Below are 16,195 nucleotides of genomic sequence, written 5' to 3'. Positions count from 1 at the left end.
AGAGTTATCACCAGAAGACTTGGCAGACACGCAAAAAACAATTTAGTTATTGTGCTGACCCCTTGATAGGGCTACGTGAGATTTTACCAGCTACAACAGCACCTAAACATCCCCTGTACACAGCTGAACTACCACAAACAAGCCTACAGTGGCTTTATAAATGCACCAAGTAGTATGAAAGACCGTATGAGTTTGTGCTGCAGCTTCTGTAAAGCAATGCCTCCTCACAAGCAATTCTGTGTAAGGCTCATGAAAAACTACATGAAAAAAAAAAATATTTACAGAACCTGACAGAGGCCAGCTATCAAGTTCTTTAGACAAAGAGTTGCAGCACTCAGAGATGCATCTGTCCTAGTCTACAGCAAAGGGAAGATGACTCTTACAATTTACCTGTCCAAGCCCTAGTCAGGGCTAGATCCTTTAACAGGTACGAGCACTATCAGCCAAGAACAAAGAGCCTCCCTTGAAGTGGTTTCCAGCTTCCAATTACTTTTGTTTTGCCACTGTTCTTGGATCCTCATGCAGACAGCTCAGTGTCCTTCTGCTATACTCAAATGGATCATTCTCCACGTCTCTCACCACGCGCTGCGCTACTACACAGGCACTGATGCCAGCTCAGCTCTCAGAGCTCACTGCAACACCCCCCCACCTGGTACAGCCTGCTGGTTCCGGCTGGGATGGAGTTTTCTTCACAGCAAGCCCACATGGTGCTGTGCTTTGGATTTGTGGCTAAAACAACGTTGGCAGCACACCAGCGTTTTGCCAATTGCTGAACAGCACTTCCACAGCACCAAGGCTTTCCCTTTCCTACCCTGCCTCCCCCACCAGTGGGTAGGCTGGGGATGGGCATAAGGTTGGGAAGCAACACAGCCAGGACAGCTGACCCAAACCGAATAAAGGGATATTCCATGCCACATGACATCACGCTCAGCAATAAAAGCTCAGGGGAAGGAGGATGAAGGGGGGCATTCATGGTTATGATGTTTGCCTTCCCAAGCAAGTGTTACATACTGAAGCCCTGTTTTCCGAGAAGTCACCAGACATTTGCCTGCTGATGGGAAATAACTATTTTTTGTTTGTTTGCGCACAAGGCTTTTGCTTTCTCTACTAAGCTGTCATAATCTGAATGAACAAGTCATCTTGCCTTCCCCTCTATTTTCTCCCTGTCCTGCAGGACAGCAGAATGAGCAAGCAGCTGGATGGATGCTTGGCTATTGGCCACAGTCAGCCCACCAGCCCAGAATACTCATTTATCAGTTACTGAGAAATACAATTCCCAAGTGTGCCACTATAAATCCAGTACTACACCTACGAGGGAAGTTCAATCATCATCTTAGCCTCCAAATCATCCTGAAATCAAAGACTGTTCTGGAGCGCAACAGCTCTCTACTCGCCACATCTGAACAAAACTCCTGTAAGTCCCAGGATTCTGTACCTACTTCTTCCCACCACTACCTGGCCACTGCGCGTGCAAGACACCAAGTGAACACCCTGGCTCTCTTCCAATTGTGTTTACTGAATTTCCAAAGACAGCAATTGTTCAGTATTGTTCACCAAGCAAGTTCCACAGGATGCATGAAGATACAGTCACGAGCAAGACAATCCACAAGCCAGGTGAGTAATGAACTCTCGGGAAGCTGTTCCAGGAGAAGAGTTGTTAACACTCACCTTCTGCAGTAGTCCAAGCGCAGCAATAGCATCACGGGAGTTACGAGCCACTACCACAGCCTCCAAGAGGCTGCGCAATGCTTGAGCTTGAGGATTCATGGCCAGGGTATGTGGAATGGACTGCAGGTGCTGCTCCAGTTCTGTCATACATTTGTCGTAGATTTGTGCTACGTCATCTGTAGCCCAAGCTTGCTGCTTAAGAAAAAGTGGAATGAGTGATTTTTTGCAAGGATTGTATTTGTGACATTCAAATACCCTTCTGCTTCAGAAATTATAGCATCCAGAATTTAGACCTTCACTGTATTGTGGTTACTTATGCTCGCATTTAAGTACACAAATATGAGCAAAATAAGCTGTGGAAAAAACTAGCAAACAGTTCTAGCAGTCCTTCAGAGCAAGCATGTATACAAAAACCTGTTCATTATCTCAAAATCCATGCTTGCCATCCATGATCTTCCCACAAAAGTAACCTGAGATTTGAATAAAGTGTTTCACTCCCACTAAAACTACATGTAGCGATTCTAACTTGCAGCTCTTGTCCCAGTTTGGCTTACAAACCCCGAAGACTGAATATAAGTTTTATGTTGCCATTAGTCTGACATTAAAACTAATGCATCTTTCAGCCACTATTCCCAAGCAATACAACTGCCCGATTCTTACTAGTCTTCTAGCAAAGGGCACAAGTTCTACAACATTCACCAAGAGGGCCATAGTACTCTCAAGCCGATTAATTCGGAAATCCCTACCTTCATAGGCTGAGCCAAGAATCCTGTAGGCTGAGTTAAGTCATTGGTAGGCAAAAAGCCAGGGACATTGCGTGCAAACTCTTCATAAACAGCCAGCTGTTTTGGGTCCACACCTCCAACCTTTGCAATGACAAGAACAGGCATTAACCTCATTGTTAGGCACTGTGGCAATAAGAAATGAGGGCAGTTTGTGTGACAGGTAGCTGCTCAGTCACATTCTTGAACAGAGCGGCCCAGACATCAAGAAGTAGCTTCAGCTGCACTGCACTGGGGTCCGTCCTATCTCTCCTGCCACACCTCCTAAGAAGAGGACTTCGCTCTACAACTGTAACTCACATTCCCAGAAACAGGAATAACTGAATACTGGCTTCATATGTGTCTGATACACAAGAGAAATGAGCATACGGTATGACCCTTAAGGGAAGAAAATATAAAGGGGACAACAGTGTGTCCTGTAAGGGAATAAAATATAATGGAGACAAGACAACAAAACAGACTAATCATCTTTCAGTGAAAGAATAGCACGGAACAAGAGACAGGGCTTTTAATGTCCTCAAGGAATTGAGGAAAATTATACGAACACTCGTTTAGAACAGCATATTCACATGCTTCCATCACTAATCAAGCTAATAGCAGTTGCACTGTTAAGACAAAACTAACAATACACAGGACTGCTCAGCTGAAGCTGAGGCATCTGCTTTTCACGATCACAAGGTGGAGAAGAGCAGCATCACAACACAGCTTGGTTCATATCCTCACCTTTAGCCTGATCTGTTCTGGCATCCGCTCAGCCTGGTAAGTTAACACAACAGGATCGCAGTACCGACGACCCTCTTGTCTAGCATGTTTTCTGAGCTCAAATTCCTGGGGGAAAAAAAACCCACAAACAACACATTGAATTTCAGATGCTGAGTCTGCATGTATATGAGCGCATGCAATGCTTTTAAAAGACAGCAGTCCCATACTTACAGTTGCAAGCCGCTTGTCCATCTCGGGGCCTGCCTTTTCCACCGCTGTTTTCTGGATAAAGCAGCACGCCAACTCACAGTTATCCTGCGCTAACTGGGCAGCTGCTTGCTCCATCATGTCCCTCTGTTGTGGGGAGGCTGCCTATTGAAAACCATAATCATCAGTAAAGGCTGTAAATGCTTCCTGTATGTTACTAGCCTTAAAATCTGCACCACTGCCTATACAGAACACCAGCAATCAAAAGGAATGCTCTTAGGAATGCACTCTCTTTGCATGGAATATACAATAATAAATTTAATTTTGCATAGCTTTGAATAAAACATGTAGGCAAGACAACAGTAAAGACTTTTAACAAGGAACAAAACAGCAGGAGGTTCTCCATCTTCTCCACCAACCTATCTCCAGGGCATAGAAATAAAGCTCCGCTTTAGACTGATGCGCATACGGAGATGCTAATGCAGGAAAAGCAAGCCTCGCATCACAGCCTAGAAGTTTTTCTACTTCCCAGGTTGTAATCAGAAGACAGAAAGGTGCACGACTAAATGCAAGACAATAGCCTTTTTCAGTGGGTTCCCTTTCCAATACAGATTTTCTTATCTTCTTGGAGTCTGCTTTAAGAGAACCCTCAACAGATGGACTTATTTTCCAGGGTGCAAAGCAGCAACTCCCACTGGAAATGGAATATACATACAAATGCAAACAGTCCAATCTACTTGGATTTCCTTGTTCATTAAGATCTACCCCTCTCTCATTAATTCCTGAAAACTACACTGCTTATTTCAAATAAAAGAAGAATTCTTACTTGTTAACCCACTTCATACAATAAGCCAGATGTGAATTTTTAGATGCCTTGTACAGCACTTTTTCTGCAGCACAATGTTTTTTATAATTACCCCGTAAGAAAACTTCTTTGGATTACAACCGGCCCTTTATCAATGCCATACATCTTCAGGGATTAAAAAAAGCCCTTGACCACTATGTCATAAACGGTACGAAAGTGTATCATTTTGCAAACACCACAATACACAGCACTAAGTCTTCCATAAAACTTGAATTAACTTGAATTCCTTTTGCTTACGCGTGTTCTAGAGTGGCACATCATAGCTGGTAGATGTACACAGCTCTAACACCGCTCTGTGTTCACCCTGCCTCCACAACTTGCGTCACATCTCTGCCTTCTTGTACCACCCAAAAGATAACCAAACATTTCTCCAACTACCTCCCTATCTGAACTGCAGTCCCATCTGATGAACCCTGGCAAGACTGCACACCTGAGAAATATTTGTGCCCCTCCTACCCAGAGGACAAGGGTGCTTTATCTTACCACTACTAGCTTGACACCCAAACCCCGTTAGCACAGCTGCTAGCAGCAGTCACTGGCTCAGCTCACACACTAGCAAAGCAATACCAAAACTGTCTGCTTGCGTTCTTGTAAGCAGACAGATGGATGAGTAAGATTTATTTATATGCTCTTCATCTCAACCATCGGGTTACTTGAAGTTCTGTGTATCAAGCGTCAACAGTGTTTGAGTCCTGGGAGTTACACCATGGACTATCAATCCTATACCTGCCGATGCAATTCTTCCTAGCATTTTGTGCTCCCTTCAAACTATTAAATCCTGCCCCCTTCAGCCAGTTACCGTGCAAGAGAGCAATCCCATTGCAAAAGGGCCTTTGCACTGTCACTCCTTGACAGATGGGAAATAGTAACATGCCCTTAAGCAAGAGGAAGGCAGTCCTTTTAAATTTTTTTAATCCCTGAAAGGATAGCAATGTCTTGATCTTTCCAAGGTCCTTATGCTCTTGTGTCTGTTGCTGACGCTGATGGCAAGCACAGCAAGTTTTCTGGGTAGCAGCTGCTTTTCTGGCCAGCAGTTCACAAACTGTGTTCCATTTAGCCAAGAAGGAGAAACTAGCACTGCAGCTCAAATTCCGTTAATAAAGATCTGAAAATATCCTCTGGAAGACCCAATGAATTAACAAGCTGTGCAGAAAAGTCTTAGCTACATATCTAACAGCACAAGTAAATAAAATCTGACCGAACATACATGCCTGCTGAGACAATTGAAGACATCACCAGGAAGTCCTAGAATCAATACAGGCCTCCCCACTAGCTTTTCAACCCCAAAACCCACTGAAAGATAAGCACTTCAAAGCTTCTGTGATGCAATCAAACTGGAGAGAACACTGGGGCAAAATAAAAAGGCAGTCAGGAAGTTTGTGTGCAATATAGTAACATCCACCTCACAGGCTTAAGACTCTTCTGTGATGACCTGAGATTTCAGCACAGTTTTTTCGCTGTAATTCCACAAGAGTCATGAGACACTTGTCCCCTAAATTCATGTTCGCACTAGTGAAGCCATGGAATTCATCAACAAGTCTACAGTGTGGAGAACCTATTTGCTAATGCTGGATGTCTACAGTCCTGTAAGGTGGAAATAAGCTTTAGATGACATGACTCTTACCCTCAGTGCAGTAGCAAAACTATTTTTCAAGTTTGTAGCTATGCTCATCAGCAAAGGTTCCCTGCAGGTAATCATGGCCATCCCAGCAGTCAGGTTCCGCATCATATGGTGCGCAGCCACACGCATTCGTGACTCCTCAGAATCCAACGCAAAGTCCTTCCTGACTATCTGCTCACAAGTAGTCATGGCAATCTTAATGGACCGATCGACCACTGGATGGACAAGCTCTTGCACTGCTCGCTCGATCGCCTGCCGCACACACTGCTTCAACTGCGGGTGGGCTTGAAAGAGCGGAATCTGCAGGAGGATTTGGAAAGTTAAGTGAGAATAAAGAAAACTAGAATCCCATCTACCCTACACATTCACATTTGCTGAACAAATTTTAAGTTTACTGTCACAGCTTGTCTACAGTGCAGCGCTCCTCTGTTCCACATGCAGCCATTACAATATTTGATAATTCTGAAACTGGGACATATGACCAATTTTCTTCCAAAGTCGAGCACAATGCAAAGGCTAACTCAAGAGTCAGCTCCTTAAGTCACTCTTAAGGAGCACAGAAGTTCCTCTTAAGCTTAAGTCCTGATAGCAACTACCCCAACTGACACTTATTGCCAGAAATAAATTGGATACTAATGTAAATGTCACAGTAAAAGATCACTTGACCATGAGAAATTTTGTTACTGTAACTACTAGCCACCCCTAAACTTCTCCATTTGATTACTCATTAGCGCTCACCCTCCCCATTACTCTCCAATAACTTCAACTTACAAAATGCTGCTCCCACCACCTGGTTGGCTCTTGCCGACACTGGTGGCAAGAATTCTTTTAGCAAACCAAATCAGCTCTAAAACTTACCGTTGGGTTTAAGGTAATATGAGGAGCCAACCCTCCTAAAGAATAGACGTTGATGTCGTGATAACTGTACTGGGGCTGGGGCGGAACCGTGGCTGTACAAGTGGTGCTGGTGGCTGGAGTTGTAGAAGCAGCTGTAGAATACAAGAATGTTTGTATTGAACCATTACTGAAAAGCAAGTACTTATAATGAAAGTATATAATTCTCACTTAAAACAGCATGTGAACAAGAAACAAAAGTTTGATCGCAAAGCCTCCTAGATTTATCAAGCAATTTTTATTCTCCATTTTCCCAATGATTAGTACCAAACTGGCTTCAGCACATTTTAACAGAGCTGTTTTACGACACAGTTTAATCCCTGATGTAAACAAGACTATCCTGCCTCACTCCCTTCTAAGTAGTAGCTACACACAGCATACGTACAGTTAGTCCTCAGGATGGCTTCCATTCCCTTCCCATCTCCAAACTCTGTGCTCCCAAGCATTTAGCAATGCTACAGTAGGCTATGTAGCTTCCCATTTTTCTCTGCAATAGCATAACCTGTCTTACTAAGACTTGTATTGTTGGTTCTGAGTTCTATTTGAAATGTACTTACTAGTCGTTGTGATGGGCGGTAGTTCTTCTGGCTGCTTCACATCCTTCTTTGGAGCAGAGAGCTGCTCATCCAGATTTTTCAGACGATCCTTATCTTTCAGTAGGCTTCCAGGCTTCAGCTCATTGATGTCTAGTGCAAGATTCTTGCAGAGCACCTCAATCTCAAACTTCAGATTCAACTGCACAAGCACAACAATTCTAGTTTAGGTTATGTCACAAAGAAAATACCCGAAACTTTTACTGGGCACTCGACTCCCAAGCTTCCCATTCTAACCCCATGCCTTTTAGAGACTTTAATAGTGACTGAGAATTAAGACAAATATCTTGCGTCCGGACCTCACAGGAGAAGAGTTTCATCCAAGTTCTAGCAAATTAAGCAATGCCCAATTCTCCCCACACCAAAGCAGCAAGAAGGGCAATTTGGTCCTTCACAACACCCTTCTTGACTGGTAAGTCAAGAAAACCTCACACTAGGTATAGAAAAGAAAAAACAGAAGTTTACTTTTAGATCATGTTCTTGATGTAGCTCAGCTAAAACATTCATAATGGCCATTGTCCACGGGTTTGGAGGCCTGAAGACCTACAAGAGAAAGAGGAGAGCAGTATTAGACTTCTTGAATCATTTGGATAACTTACAAGGGGAAGTTTTTGAAAGATGAACAGCTATGTCTACATACAGCCATGGAAAAGTTTGTACAGCTGCAGTGAGGGTTGAATTTAGTATTCTGTTTGACTGGAACTAGATTAGGATACAAGTTAAATATTAAACTGGAAACACAATGACTTGGTCCTTCTGAGGGATCAGTTGTATGTCAAGCAGAACTGACAACAGCTGATCAGGGTCAAAGCGGGGCAGGGGAAATTAAAGAAAAATAAATCAAAGAATAAATAGATCCTAGAACCTCTTCAATGGCATCCTTCCATGTCTCAATAGAGTTCTGTTCAGGGATACCACAGTACAGTTCAGGTAACACCATCTATTTAGACTGCAAAAATGCACAGGCCATGTATTTTCCCCTCAAAACATAATTCCTTCACTTGAAGCCCGTACATCTCTTTTTTCTCTCCATAAAATTCAATCAGTTTTCACTTTGTGAAAAAAGCTAATTTCTTTCTTACTTTGCCATTTGAGCAATAACTCTGTCAGCACAAGTCACTTACCACGCTCCTGACACTGGATTCTAAGACTTTGGCAACAAATGGCACTACGTAAAGCAATTCCTGCTGTCCCTTAACGTATGCTTCCAGTAGGAGCGATTTCACATCCAGATCCTGAAAAATACCGTCAACAACTGAGAAACACTTACAGGCTATTTCTTTATAGGACACGTTGGGAAGGTTGAGTCAAGACAGTCCTTGAATTTTACAGCCTACTAGGCAGCAGTTACTTTTGAACAAAGATTTACAGATACACATTTTTACACAGGGTTAATTAATTTATTTTGGCAAGAACTTAACTTTTCTGACATAGAAGTTTTTTAGAAGTCTTAAACGACCAACTCTAGAATCATACTTTTTAATTAGCACACAAAAAGAGGCACCAGTAAAGCGACAAAATTTCCCAAATAGCCCATGCTACTGCATAACAGCATACCGACTCATGCCAAACAAATCTGTAAAGACAGAAGCTCACCGTGTGCAAAATGGGCTTATTTTTAGCCAGCGTAATCATTCCCAGCCAGTGACCAAGGTTCTTTAACAAGGAACGGTCTGAGAAGTTGGCTGCAGCTTTATCTGATGTCAGTAGCACCTAAAGAAAAAAAAAAAGAGGAACTCAAGCAACAACTGGAAGATAATCCAACTCAAAACCAAATTCAACAGCTGATCTGACTTAAGATATAAAGTTTTAGAACATTAAGTTCTCAGCTTCAGCCACGTGACAGAGATACTCAAGAGCAGCCTTCACTTCAAGGCAACACCTCGTAAATCTGCCCTGTAATTTCAAACTTCTTTTCTTTCACAAGGATCAAAAAAGAAGATTACATTTTCCCACACCTTACCATTCACTCTGTCGAGACTTACGACTACTCACTTAGTAAAGTGAAACTCAAAAGCCATGCTTCCTCTTAATGCTTCACCACAGACCTGAAGGCTACAGTTTGCGCTTCTTGAGAAACCATTAACTCTCATTTCGAGACTTGAATCACAAGTATTCTGCTGTTAGTTGTGTTCCTCAGCTTCAGAGGAGCATCAGCTGAACGGAGTGAGGTCAGCAATGCTCTAAAGAGCCAGGAGATTCTTTTGCACTACAGCGTAACCCATGGTGGTCAGGAAATCCCACCAACAGGTTTAAAAATAGTGCTTGACAAACTTGTTTCATCCGCTCGTCCCTTCTGGGCTACTGCTTCTTCCTCCTCCTTCCCTTCCCATTATCTTAGCCTTCTAGTAAATTTTGGTTGTTACCCCTCCACTTTCTAACCTCTCCCCTTCCCTTTTAATCTCCTTTGACCAAAAGAGGAAAGAACGTGGTTTTCTTATCTTTATACTTTCCCCACACAAAAGAACTAGACCATAAGCAATTTTCCCCTAGGTTATAATCTGCAATCCTCACACAAATTTGAAGTTCACCGACATAAAGGAATTCAAATGCAGATTTGCCTTCTCATTATTCAGTTTGAATTAAGTCTTTGCTACATTCCTTACTGAAAACAGAAGAATCCTAGCATTCCTAGAGCCAACCTGCTAGTTCAATTGCAAGCTAGCAAGTAGATTTTTTGAATGATATTCCATATTTGAAGATCACCAACACAGTACGCAAGCAGCCCGCGGACCGCACACTTTTAAATGTTTAAATCTACTCAAGTATTAGAAAACTTGCACTACTCACCTTGATATTTCTGTAGGTTTCATTCAGAACCATTTTATTAAACTCTGGATTCTTAAGCGTGTCGAGGAAGTTTGAATATAGGCTGTGAAAATTAGGCTCGATACTGACTCGCTTCATCACGAGATACTGTGACACCCAAGGCATGAACTCTTCTTTCACTGTTTCCTTCAGTTCTTCAACCTGTCTCCACACCAGAGAAAAAAAGCACACCACAGAAGACATGAGAAGACCACAAACACCTGGGGTCAGCTCTGACCAACACAGTCAATTGCTTTTAACACTAAGGTTCTTTGCTTTTTTTAAAAAAATAGCTTGGAAATCAGTGTCTCTTTATCCAAAGAGCTGGTCAACCAGTAAGGACTTAATCATAAAATCAGCAAGGAATAATAGTTCACTTCTCCCCCACTTCTCAGCTTTTTACCAGATAACTGCAAAATAAGCGTCAGCACCTTAGGTTAAAGCCATCTGTTGCAAGACAGATAGCACAGGTGGCAGCGATGCTCCAGATTTCTACTAGTTCAGAAAAAATTTCCCAGAATTTCAGCTTGAAATACAAGAGTCCATCAGCTAAACCCTGCAGTATCAAATGGCACCCAGCCCATTTAAGATGTGACTGTTTCTTTCAACTTGCATTAATGTTTTTCAGAGACTTGCATTAGTATTTTCCAATCCTTTCAAATTACAAAAACATAAAAAAGGACTATCCAGGATTATTCAAGGTATCTACTAGAAGTGCTTTCCTGAAAACAAAGCATTCCAGACACATACTTTAGTACAAAGGATGTGGCTACACGGAAACAAGGAAACCTGTAGGAGAAAGGAAGATTAAGAACAGATATCTTTCTTCCGTCTCTCCTTTCCCTGAAAAATTTTATCTCCAAAGAGGTTCAAGCAGAAAGTGTTGGAAACTACTGTTTCTTTACAGCATGACTCCCCCCTAATTTTTTTGCAAGTTGGAATTTTTCTAGAAATATCACCCCCCCACCATTTTAGAATGGATTTCCAGGAATATTTAAAAAAGAAATTTTACTAGTGTTCTTCCATACTTGCCTTCTGTGTCATATTTGACTGAGACAGATTATTGAAGATGAAAGCAATTTTTTCCTGGACGTTCTCTGGAGGTTCCACAATTCTCTCAGTTTGATCTGTTGCTACTAACAGCGTATCAATGTTGGTGGTATTAATGGAAGGCTGGAGGGAGAACCGTAAGTTAAAATTAGACAATACTTAGAGGTAAGAGCAAAAGTTTCTTTTGCTCTGTTCTGTGGACTGGAAAAAAAAGATGACAGGTGACATCTACTGCCTCAGATTCATTTTCAGCAACACTCTAATGAAGCTGAGTGGTTTTTTTTTTTACTCTACAAACGATGATCAATACTCAGAAGAATGCTGCTGTACAAAAAGAACTTCTAGCATTTATATTCATGTATAGTAAGTGCCACTGCAATGGCACCCATTAGGCTAAGAGCCTGCATACACTGTCAGCTTGGAGAATATCACCGTACAGTAGAGAGCAGCACTTAGCACAGTAATGGGTCCCCGGTAGCACTTCAGAGCAGAATTGGGAAGGAGAAATCCCAGAGCTGCGCTTCTGAGAAAGCATGTCAACTGTAAGTCAGCAGAATGGGACCCATGTCCCCACAGCTGCAGGTCTAAACCCAAGGGCTTTAGCACCTGCTACACTGCAATTAAGGGGAAAGGAGAGACAGTTTTAAATATCAGTCATGACTCGAGTTTAAAATTGGGCAATGTAAATGCCTCAAAATAACAGCTCCCTACCTGACATGATCAGGTGTGAAAGACAGCAATAGCTACATTATGAACTGTCCCCCAAAAGTTGTTCGCAACTTCCAGCTACCTTTGCCTTTTGCCTCCTTCAATTTAAGGCACTTCTTTTAAGAGAAGTACACAGACAGTTCCAGGAAGCCAGACAGGTTTGACTTTACAGGGCATCAGTTATCACACAGTAACAGCTCTACGCATCCTCAGCGTACACATGGGACCAAGTGTGCCCCAACACTTTCTGTGGTATAGCCAATACCATCCATCTGCCAACCCTCTAATAACTCCGACTAGCCCTTCAGGTGTTTACCTAAGTGACTAAAGATTTGAAAAACCATGCAGGTAGAACTGCTAGGTCAAATGTGATTTACTGCGCAGTAAGTGTTCTCAAGCCCCAAGCAGAATAACAGCTGCCAACTATTTGAAGAGTCTTACTGCAAGTCATTAACAGAAACGATGGCTCTGCAATTAAAGCCTCAATAAACTCATTACTATTTGACACAATAGTAATTCCACAACTTCATGATCAAAAATGCCTTTTCTCTACAAAAATGTTGGTTATATTTTTAAAAGGTTGTATGCTTTAGATATAAAATACGGATCAGAGTTTGAAAACCTGTAGTATAGAAATTAAGTCGGATTTTTTCTGTATGTACTCAATCCAGACCAGCAACTTAACTCCTTTGCTTCTTCAGTGAGGGCACGAGTGACAGAATACTTACCGGCACGTCTTTCTTGAAGCTGACTCCAGTTGGTCGGGTGATTGTAATGGTTTTTGCAACAGTGGTGGTGGTTGAGGTGGTTACTATAGTGCTGACTTGGCCAGCAAGAGGAGCTTTTGCTGGAACTTGGGCCTGGGCCTGAGCCTGGGCAAGTGCAATACTTCCAGGGGTGGTGATTGAACCCTGCATCTTCACAGGAGGATCTCTGGATTGCTGTCCATATTCTATGTACTAAAACAGGGTGAACAAGCACATACAGAAGTTCACATGCAGCAACAAAACTATGGGCTGTTTTAGCATGAGCAGTATAAAGGTTTCCCAACATTCTTTTAAATACTTGACACTAATGCCATTAAGGGAATCTGCAAACCACAACCGTATACCCTTGTAAAGCGTATCTTGTCACTATTTACTTCCTTTCTTACTGGAGAGGAGCCTCAAGCTCTATCTCTGACCTCAACAGGTTGATGCCAATTCTTAAAATTTTACAGAGCACTACTCAAAAACCCCCATCCCTGCGGGCCTGGGATAGCAGAGCAAAAGAGGGGAAAGAGCCTAACAAAAATGTGCGAGTATCAAGAAACCAGCTACACAGCAGGTAAGAAGTCTTCCCCACAGACTCCTAACAGCTACACAGAAAAGCCTGAAGTTCACAGTCAATAAGCAAAACCACAGTTCTGAAATGGTCAACTAAGATTTTACATTCCTCTAACCACAGTAGAAAATGAGTTTCTTCCCCACTGTAATACACTCACCCAGAAATTTGTCACATCAGACAACGCGCTATCATTTAAGAGATGTGGTCTGAAACTTGTCAGTGAACTTGAGACTGCTATGGGACTTGGCAGCGTCCGGTAGATGGTCTCTCTAATGTTAGAGCCGAACATTTTTCCTTATTTAGGATTACGCTCTCAAGTTCTGGCACTGCGATTAGCTTTTCTGTACTTCTATCAGCGAAAGCACCTCGGAGGCAGACACCATGTGATCAACACTGCTTTTACTCCTTCGACTACAGCGTATTTCCATTACTCTGCTCAGACCTTCAGGAATGAAGTTTTTCTCACCTGTATCCGGATTACTGCAGCAGGTCTGAATATGAAACTGTATAAACCCAGCCGAATGCCCTCTATTTTAGAAGAGAATTCCAAATCCTTAAGGGACTGGAATGTGAATCCACTGAAGGCTTTTAAACCCTTTGGGCATGGCCCATATACACTGCTTGATCACGCAGTTATATTCAGGAAGTTACTTCAACATAAGCAACCCAAACCGATTTACGGGAACAGAAGAGGTACCACTGTCACCCACCCACCCCATCCCATGGCAAAACTTTTAAGGAACAGCATTTGATTCTGCAGTTGTACACTACCTAAAATTGCAACAACTCAGACTATTTTTCCAAAGGAAAACAGGAATTTACTCAAAAGAGTTTATAACCATAGAAAGTTAGTGTGCTAATACGAACACACTCACCTCCTGTAAATGATGTGGGAACTGTATAAAGTGACTAATAGAAGCCAAGTGCTGACAATACTGGGGATAGTCCTTCAATCTGCCAGACAAAATACACATTAGTCAGAAACAGAAGCCCAGATCACCACCAGTATTACAGAGAAATACAAATATAACACTGGGGCGTCACTCCCATACTGCATCACAGAATCACTTCTGGACTGCTTACAGCAGCTGTGCTATAAACAAAGCATTTTCTACAGAGTACTTTTTGTTGCAAAACCCATTTGAAATGAATTCATTTAACAGCAAAACACAAGGTTTATTCACAGCAACTCATCCTACATCTCCATGCTTCTGACTGAGCACACAATTGCATTTATATTCAGTGGGTGCAATAAGATTACTGGAGAAGTAATTTCTAGCCTGGCTCAGTGCATTTTAAACAGCAAACTAGAGTGTCCCTAACACCCAAGACAGAAGCTTCACCTACACACACCAATTATTATATAGTTCTACTTATGAATGCTAGATGCTGCTACTCCTCATTGAGAGTAAAATCTTTAAGTCACACTTAAAATAGTTAAGAGCACTTAAAACAGTTAAGAGGAGTAGGATGGTGGCTAAGTCTCAAGTATGTCAGCCTTAAGTGTCTTTATCCATTCTCTTCCACTAACTCCACAACACAATATCTATCCATGAATGCTGCAAGCAACAGCTTTTATTACAGATGAAACACTGCAGGGCAGATGAACTATAAAAGGAGAGTAAGGACAGAAGATAATGTGCTCCTTGGTTATGAGTCCACGCTTCAAGTCCACACCTTTCTAGCCATTAAAGGAAGCAAGCATCCAGGAAGCTTTCTAATACTTTTCAAGTTCAAGTATCTTCTTCCAGAATGGAGATTTTTCCCATGGGTGTACAATCCTGCCTACTATGGCAGCCTGCCTTGAGAGTTTCCTCTAGCTGCAATCCATTAAAAGCTCTGAGAAAGCTTTTTTTTTGAGATACTTTCTGCCATACTTGATTTCTGTGTAAAACCAAAGTCCTAGAGCTTACTTTCTAGCCAGTCTTTCACTAACAAAGAGCACAAATAGCACTCCATTAGAAGGCACCCGTAAAGCTTAAGTACGTTCACCCCATTTCTAACAAGACGACTTAATTATTCACTGACTTATTTTTATATTCAACACTTCACTGAATTATTTTTATAAGCAAAGTCCACTAAGTAGTTCCAGCATCTCAGTTCGTCCTACAAACAGTACCTACAGGTACTACATTTAACGTTTTGATTTTAAGAGAAAGTCACCCGTTAACCAGCATATTCTGTTTCAGCTCAGTGTATCTTTAAAGTAATCCTGAAAGCTGAGATGTGTAAATTGCTAACACATATAGGCAATCTTGTACTGTGTAATTAGAACAGGTTCAGGGTTAGCAAGACATTACATGTAGTGTTACAAGCGTATTACCAAAAACCACACTCACCTATTTTTAAATCTATCTAGTGCAGCAATACCAAAATAGTACATTTTGGATGCAAAAGGCTTTCGTAAGGCTTCAAGAACATAGCGCAGGGCAAGGCCCAATGCCATATAAGTAACCAGTCCTTTCTCTATTATCCCACCAAAGAGGCAGGCTGTTATGTGCAGCTCTTTATCTGGGTACTGGGGAAAGAAACGGTATTCCTCAAACAAGTTCCTCAGCATACAGTTAAACACTTCTCGTTCCCGTTTAATGTTGGAGTCCTTAAACCTCTGCAGCATTTCCAAGACCTGCAAAGAAATTGGAAGTTGTTACCAACAGATTTGCTTTATTTCAGCCCTTCTGCGTCTTCAGGTTTCAAAAGCGCTTGCACCTACTAAGGTAAATTGCACTACCACAAGCTAAACTGCAAAATAACTGCTTCGAGAAAACCACGTTTTGGCCAGTAGACTCTACATGGCTACGACGAGCTTCCTCTTCAGACTTTAGTTTTCTTCCCTTTCTTTTAAGTAACTGTCTTCACATAAAACTGTGACCGCCTACTCCATTGCTTCAAATTAGAAAAATGAAAATTAATGTTCAGTGTCTTCCATAATTTATAACCACACAAGTACATTAAAGTAAATTTGACGTAC

General features: G+C 41.9%; 1 protein-coding gene and 1 non-coding gene across 11 annotated transcripts in view; both read right to left on the bottom strand.

Annotated features, from left to right (window-relative positions):
• CNOT1 (CCR4-NOT transcription complex subunit 1) overlaps nt 1–16,195 on the bottom strand; it is a 60,625-nt gene that overhangs the window by 12,113 nt on the left and 32,317 nt on the right. For 5 of the 10 annotated variants that reach the window (XR_012586562.1, XR_012586563.1, XM_074583315.1 and 2 more), the window contains exons 21-35: nt 15,564–15,850; nt 14,100–14,178; nt 12,627–12,857; nt 11,173–11,313; nt 10,123–10,302; nt 8,929–9,045; nt 8,457–8,567; nt 7,798–7,875; nt 7,297–7,474; nt 6,704–6,834; nt 5,849–6,145; nt 3,384–3,524; nt 3,174–3,278; nt 2,415–2,534; nt 1,669–1,860 (exon numbers count right to left, since the gene is read on the bottom strand). Coding sequence is in view for 7 of the 10 variants with exons in the window: in XM_074583315.1 (XP_074439416.1) it covers nt 1,669–1,860; nt 2,415–2,534; nt 3,174–3,278; nt 3,384–3,524; nt 5,849–6,145; nt 6,704–6,834; nt 7,297–7,474; nt 7,798–7,875; nt 8,457–8,567; nt 8,929–9,045; nt 10,123–10,302; nt 11,173–11,313; nt 12,627–12,857; nt 14,100–14,178; nt 15,564–15,850 (2,388 nt within the window). In the remaining 3 variants the exon portion in view is untranslated. Of the gene's footprint in view, nt 1–1,668; nt 1,864–2,414; nt 2,535–3,173; nt 3,279–3,383; nt 3,525–5,848; nt 6,146–6,703; nt 6,835–7,296; nt 7,475–7,797; nt 7,876–8,456; nt 8,568–8,928; nt 9,046–10,122; nt 10,303–11,172; nt 11,314–12,626; nt 12,858–14,099; nt 14,179–15,563; nt 15,851–16,195 lie in introns of all 10 variants that reach the window. The other 5 variants (XR_012586561.1, XM_074583314.1, XM_074583318.1 and 2 more) reach the window with 1 other exon arrangement.
• On the bottom strand, nt 9,460–9,598 carry LOC141743218 (small nucleolar RNA SNORA46). Its single transcript, XR_012586985.1, has one exon. It is a non-coding gene; the product is annotated as a small nucleolar RNA SNORA46 (small nucleolar RNA).

The sequence above is a fragment of the Larus michahellis genome, chromosome 4 (genome assembly GCF_964199755.1).
Source record: "Larus michahellis chromosome 4, bLarMic1.1, whole genome shotgun sequence".
Classification (NCBI taxonomy): Eukaryota; Metazoa; Chordata; class Aves; order Charadriiformes; family Laridae; genus Larus; species Larus michahellis.
The sequence above is the reverse complement of the archived record's forward strand: the minus strand, read 5'-3'. Positions and strand labels throughout refer to the sequence as shown.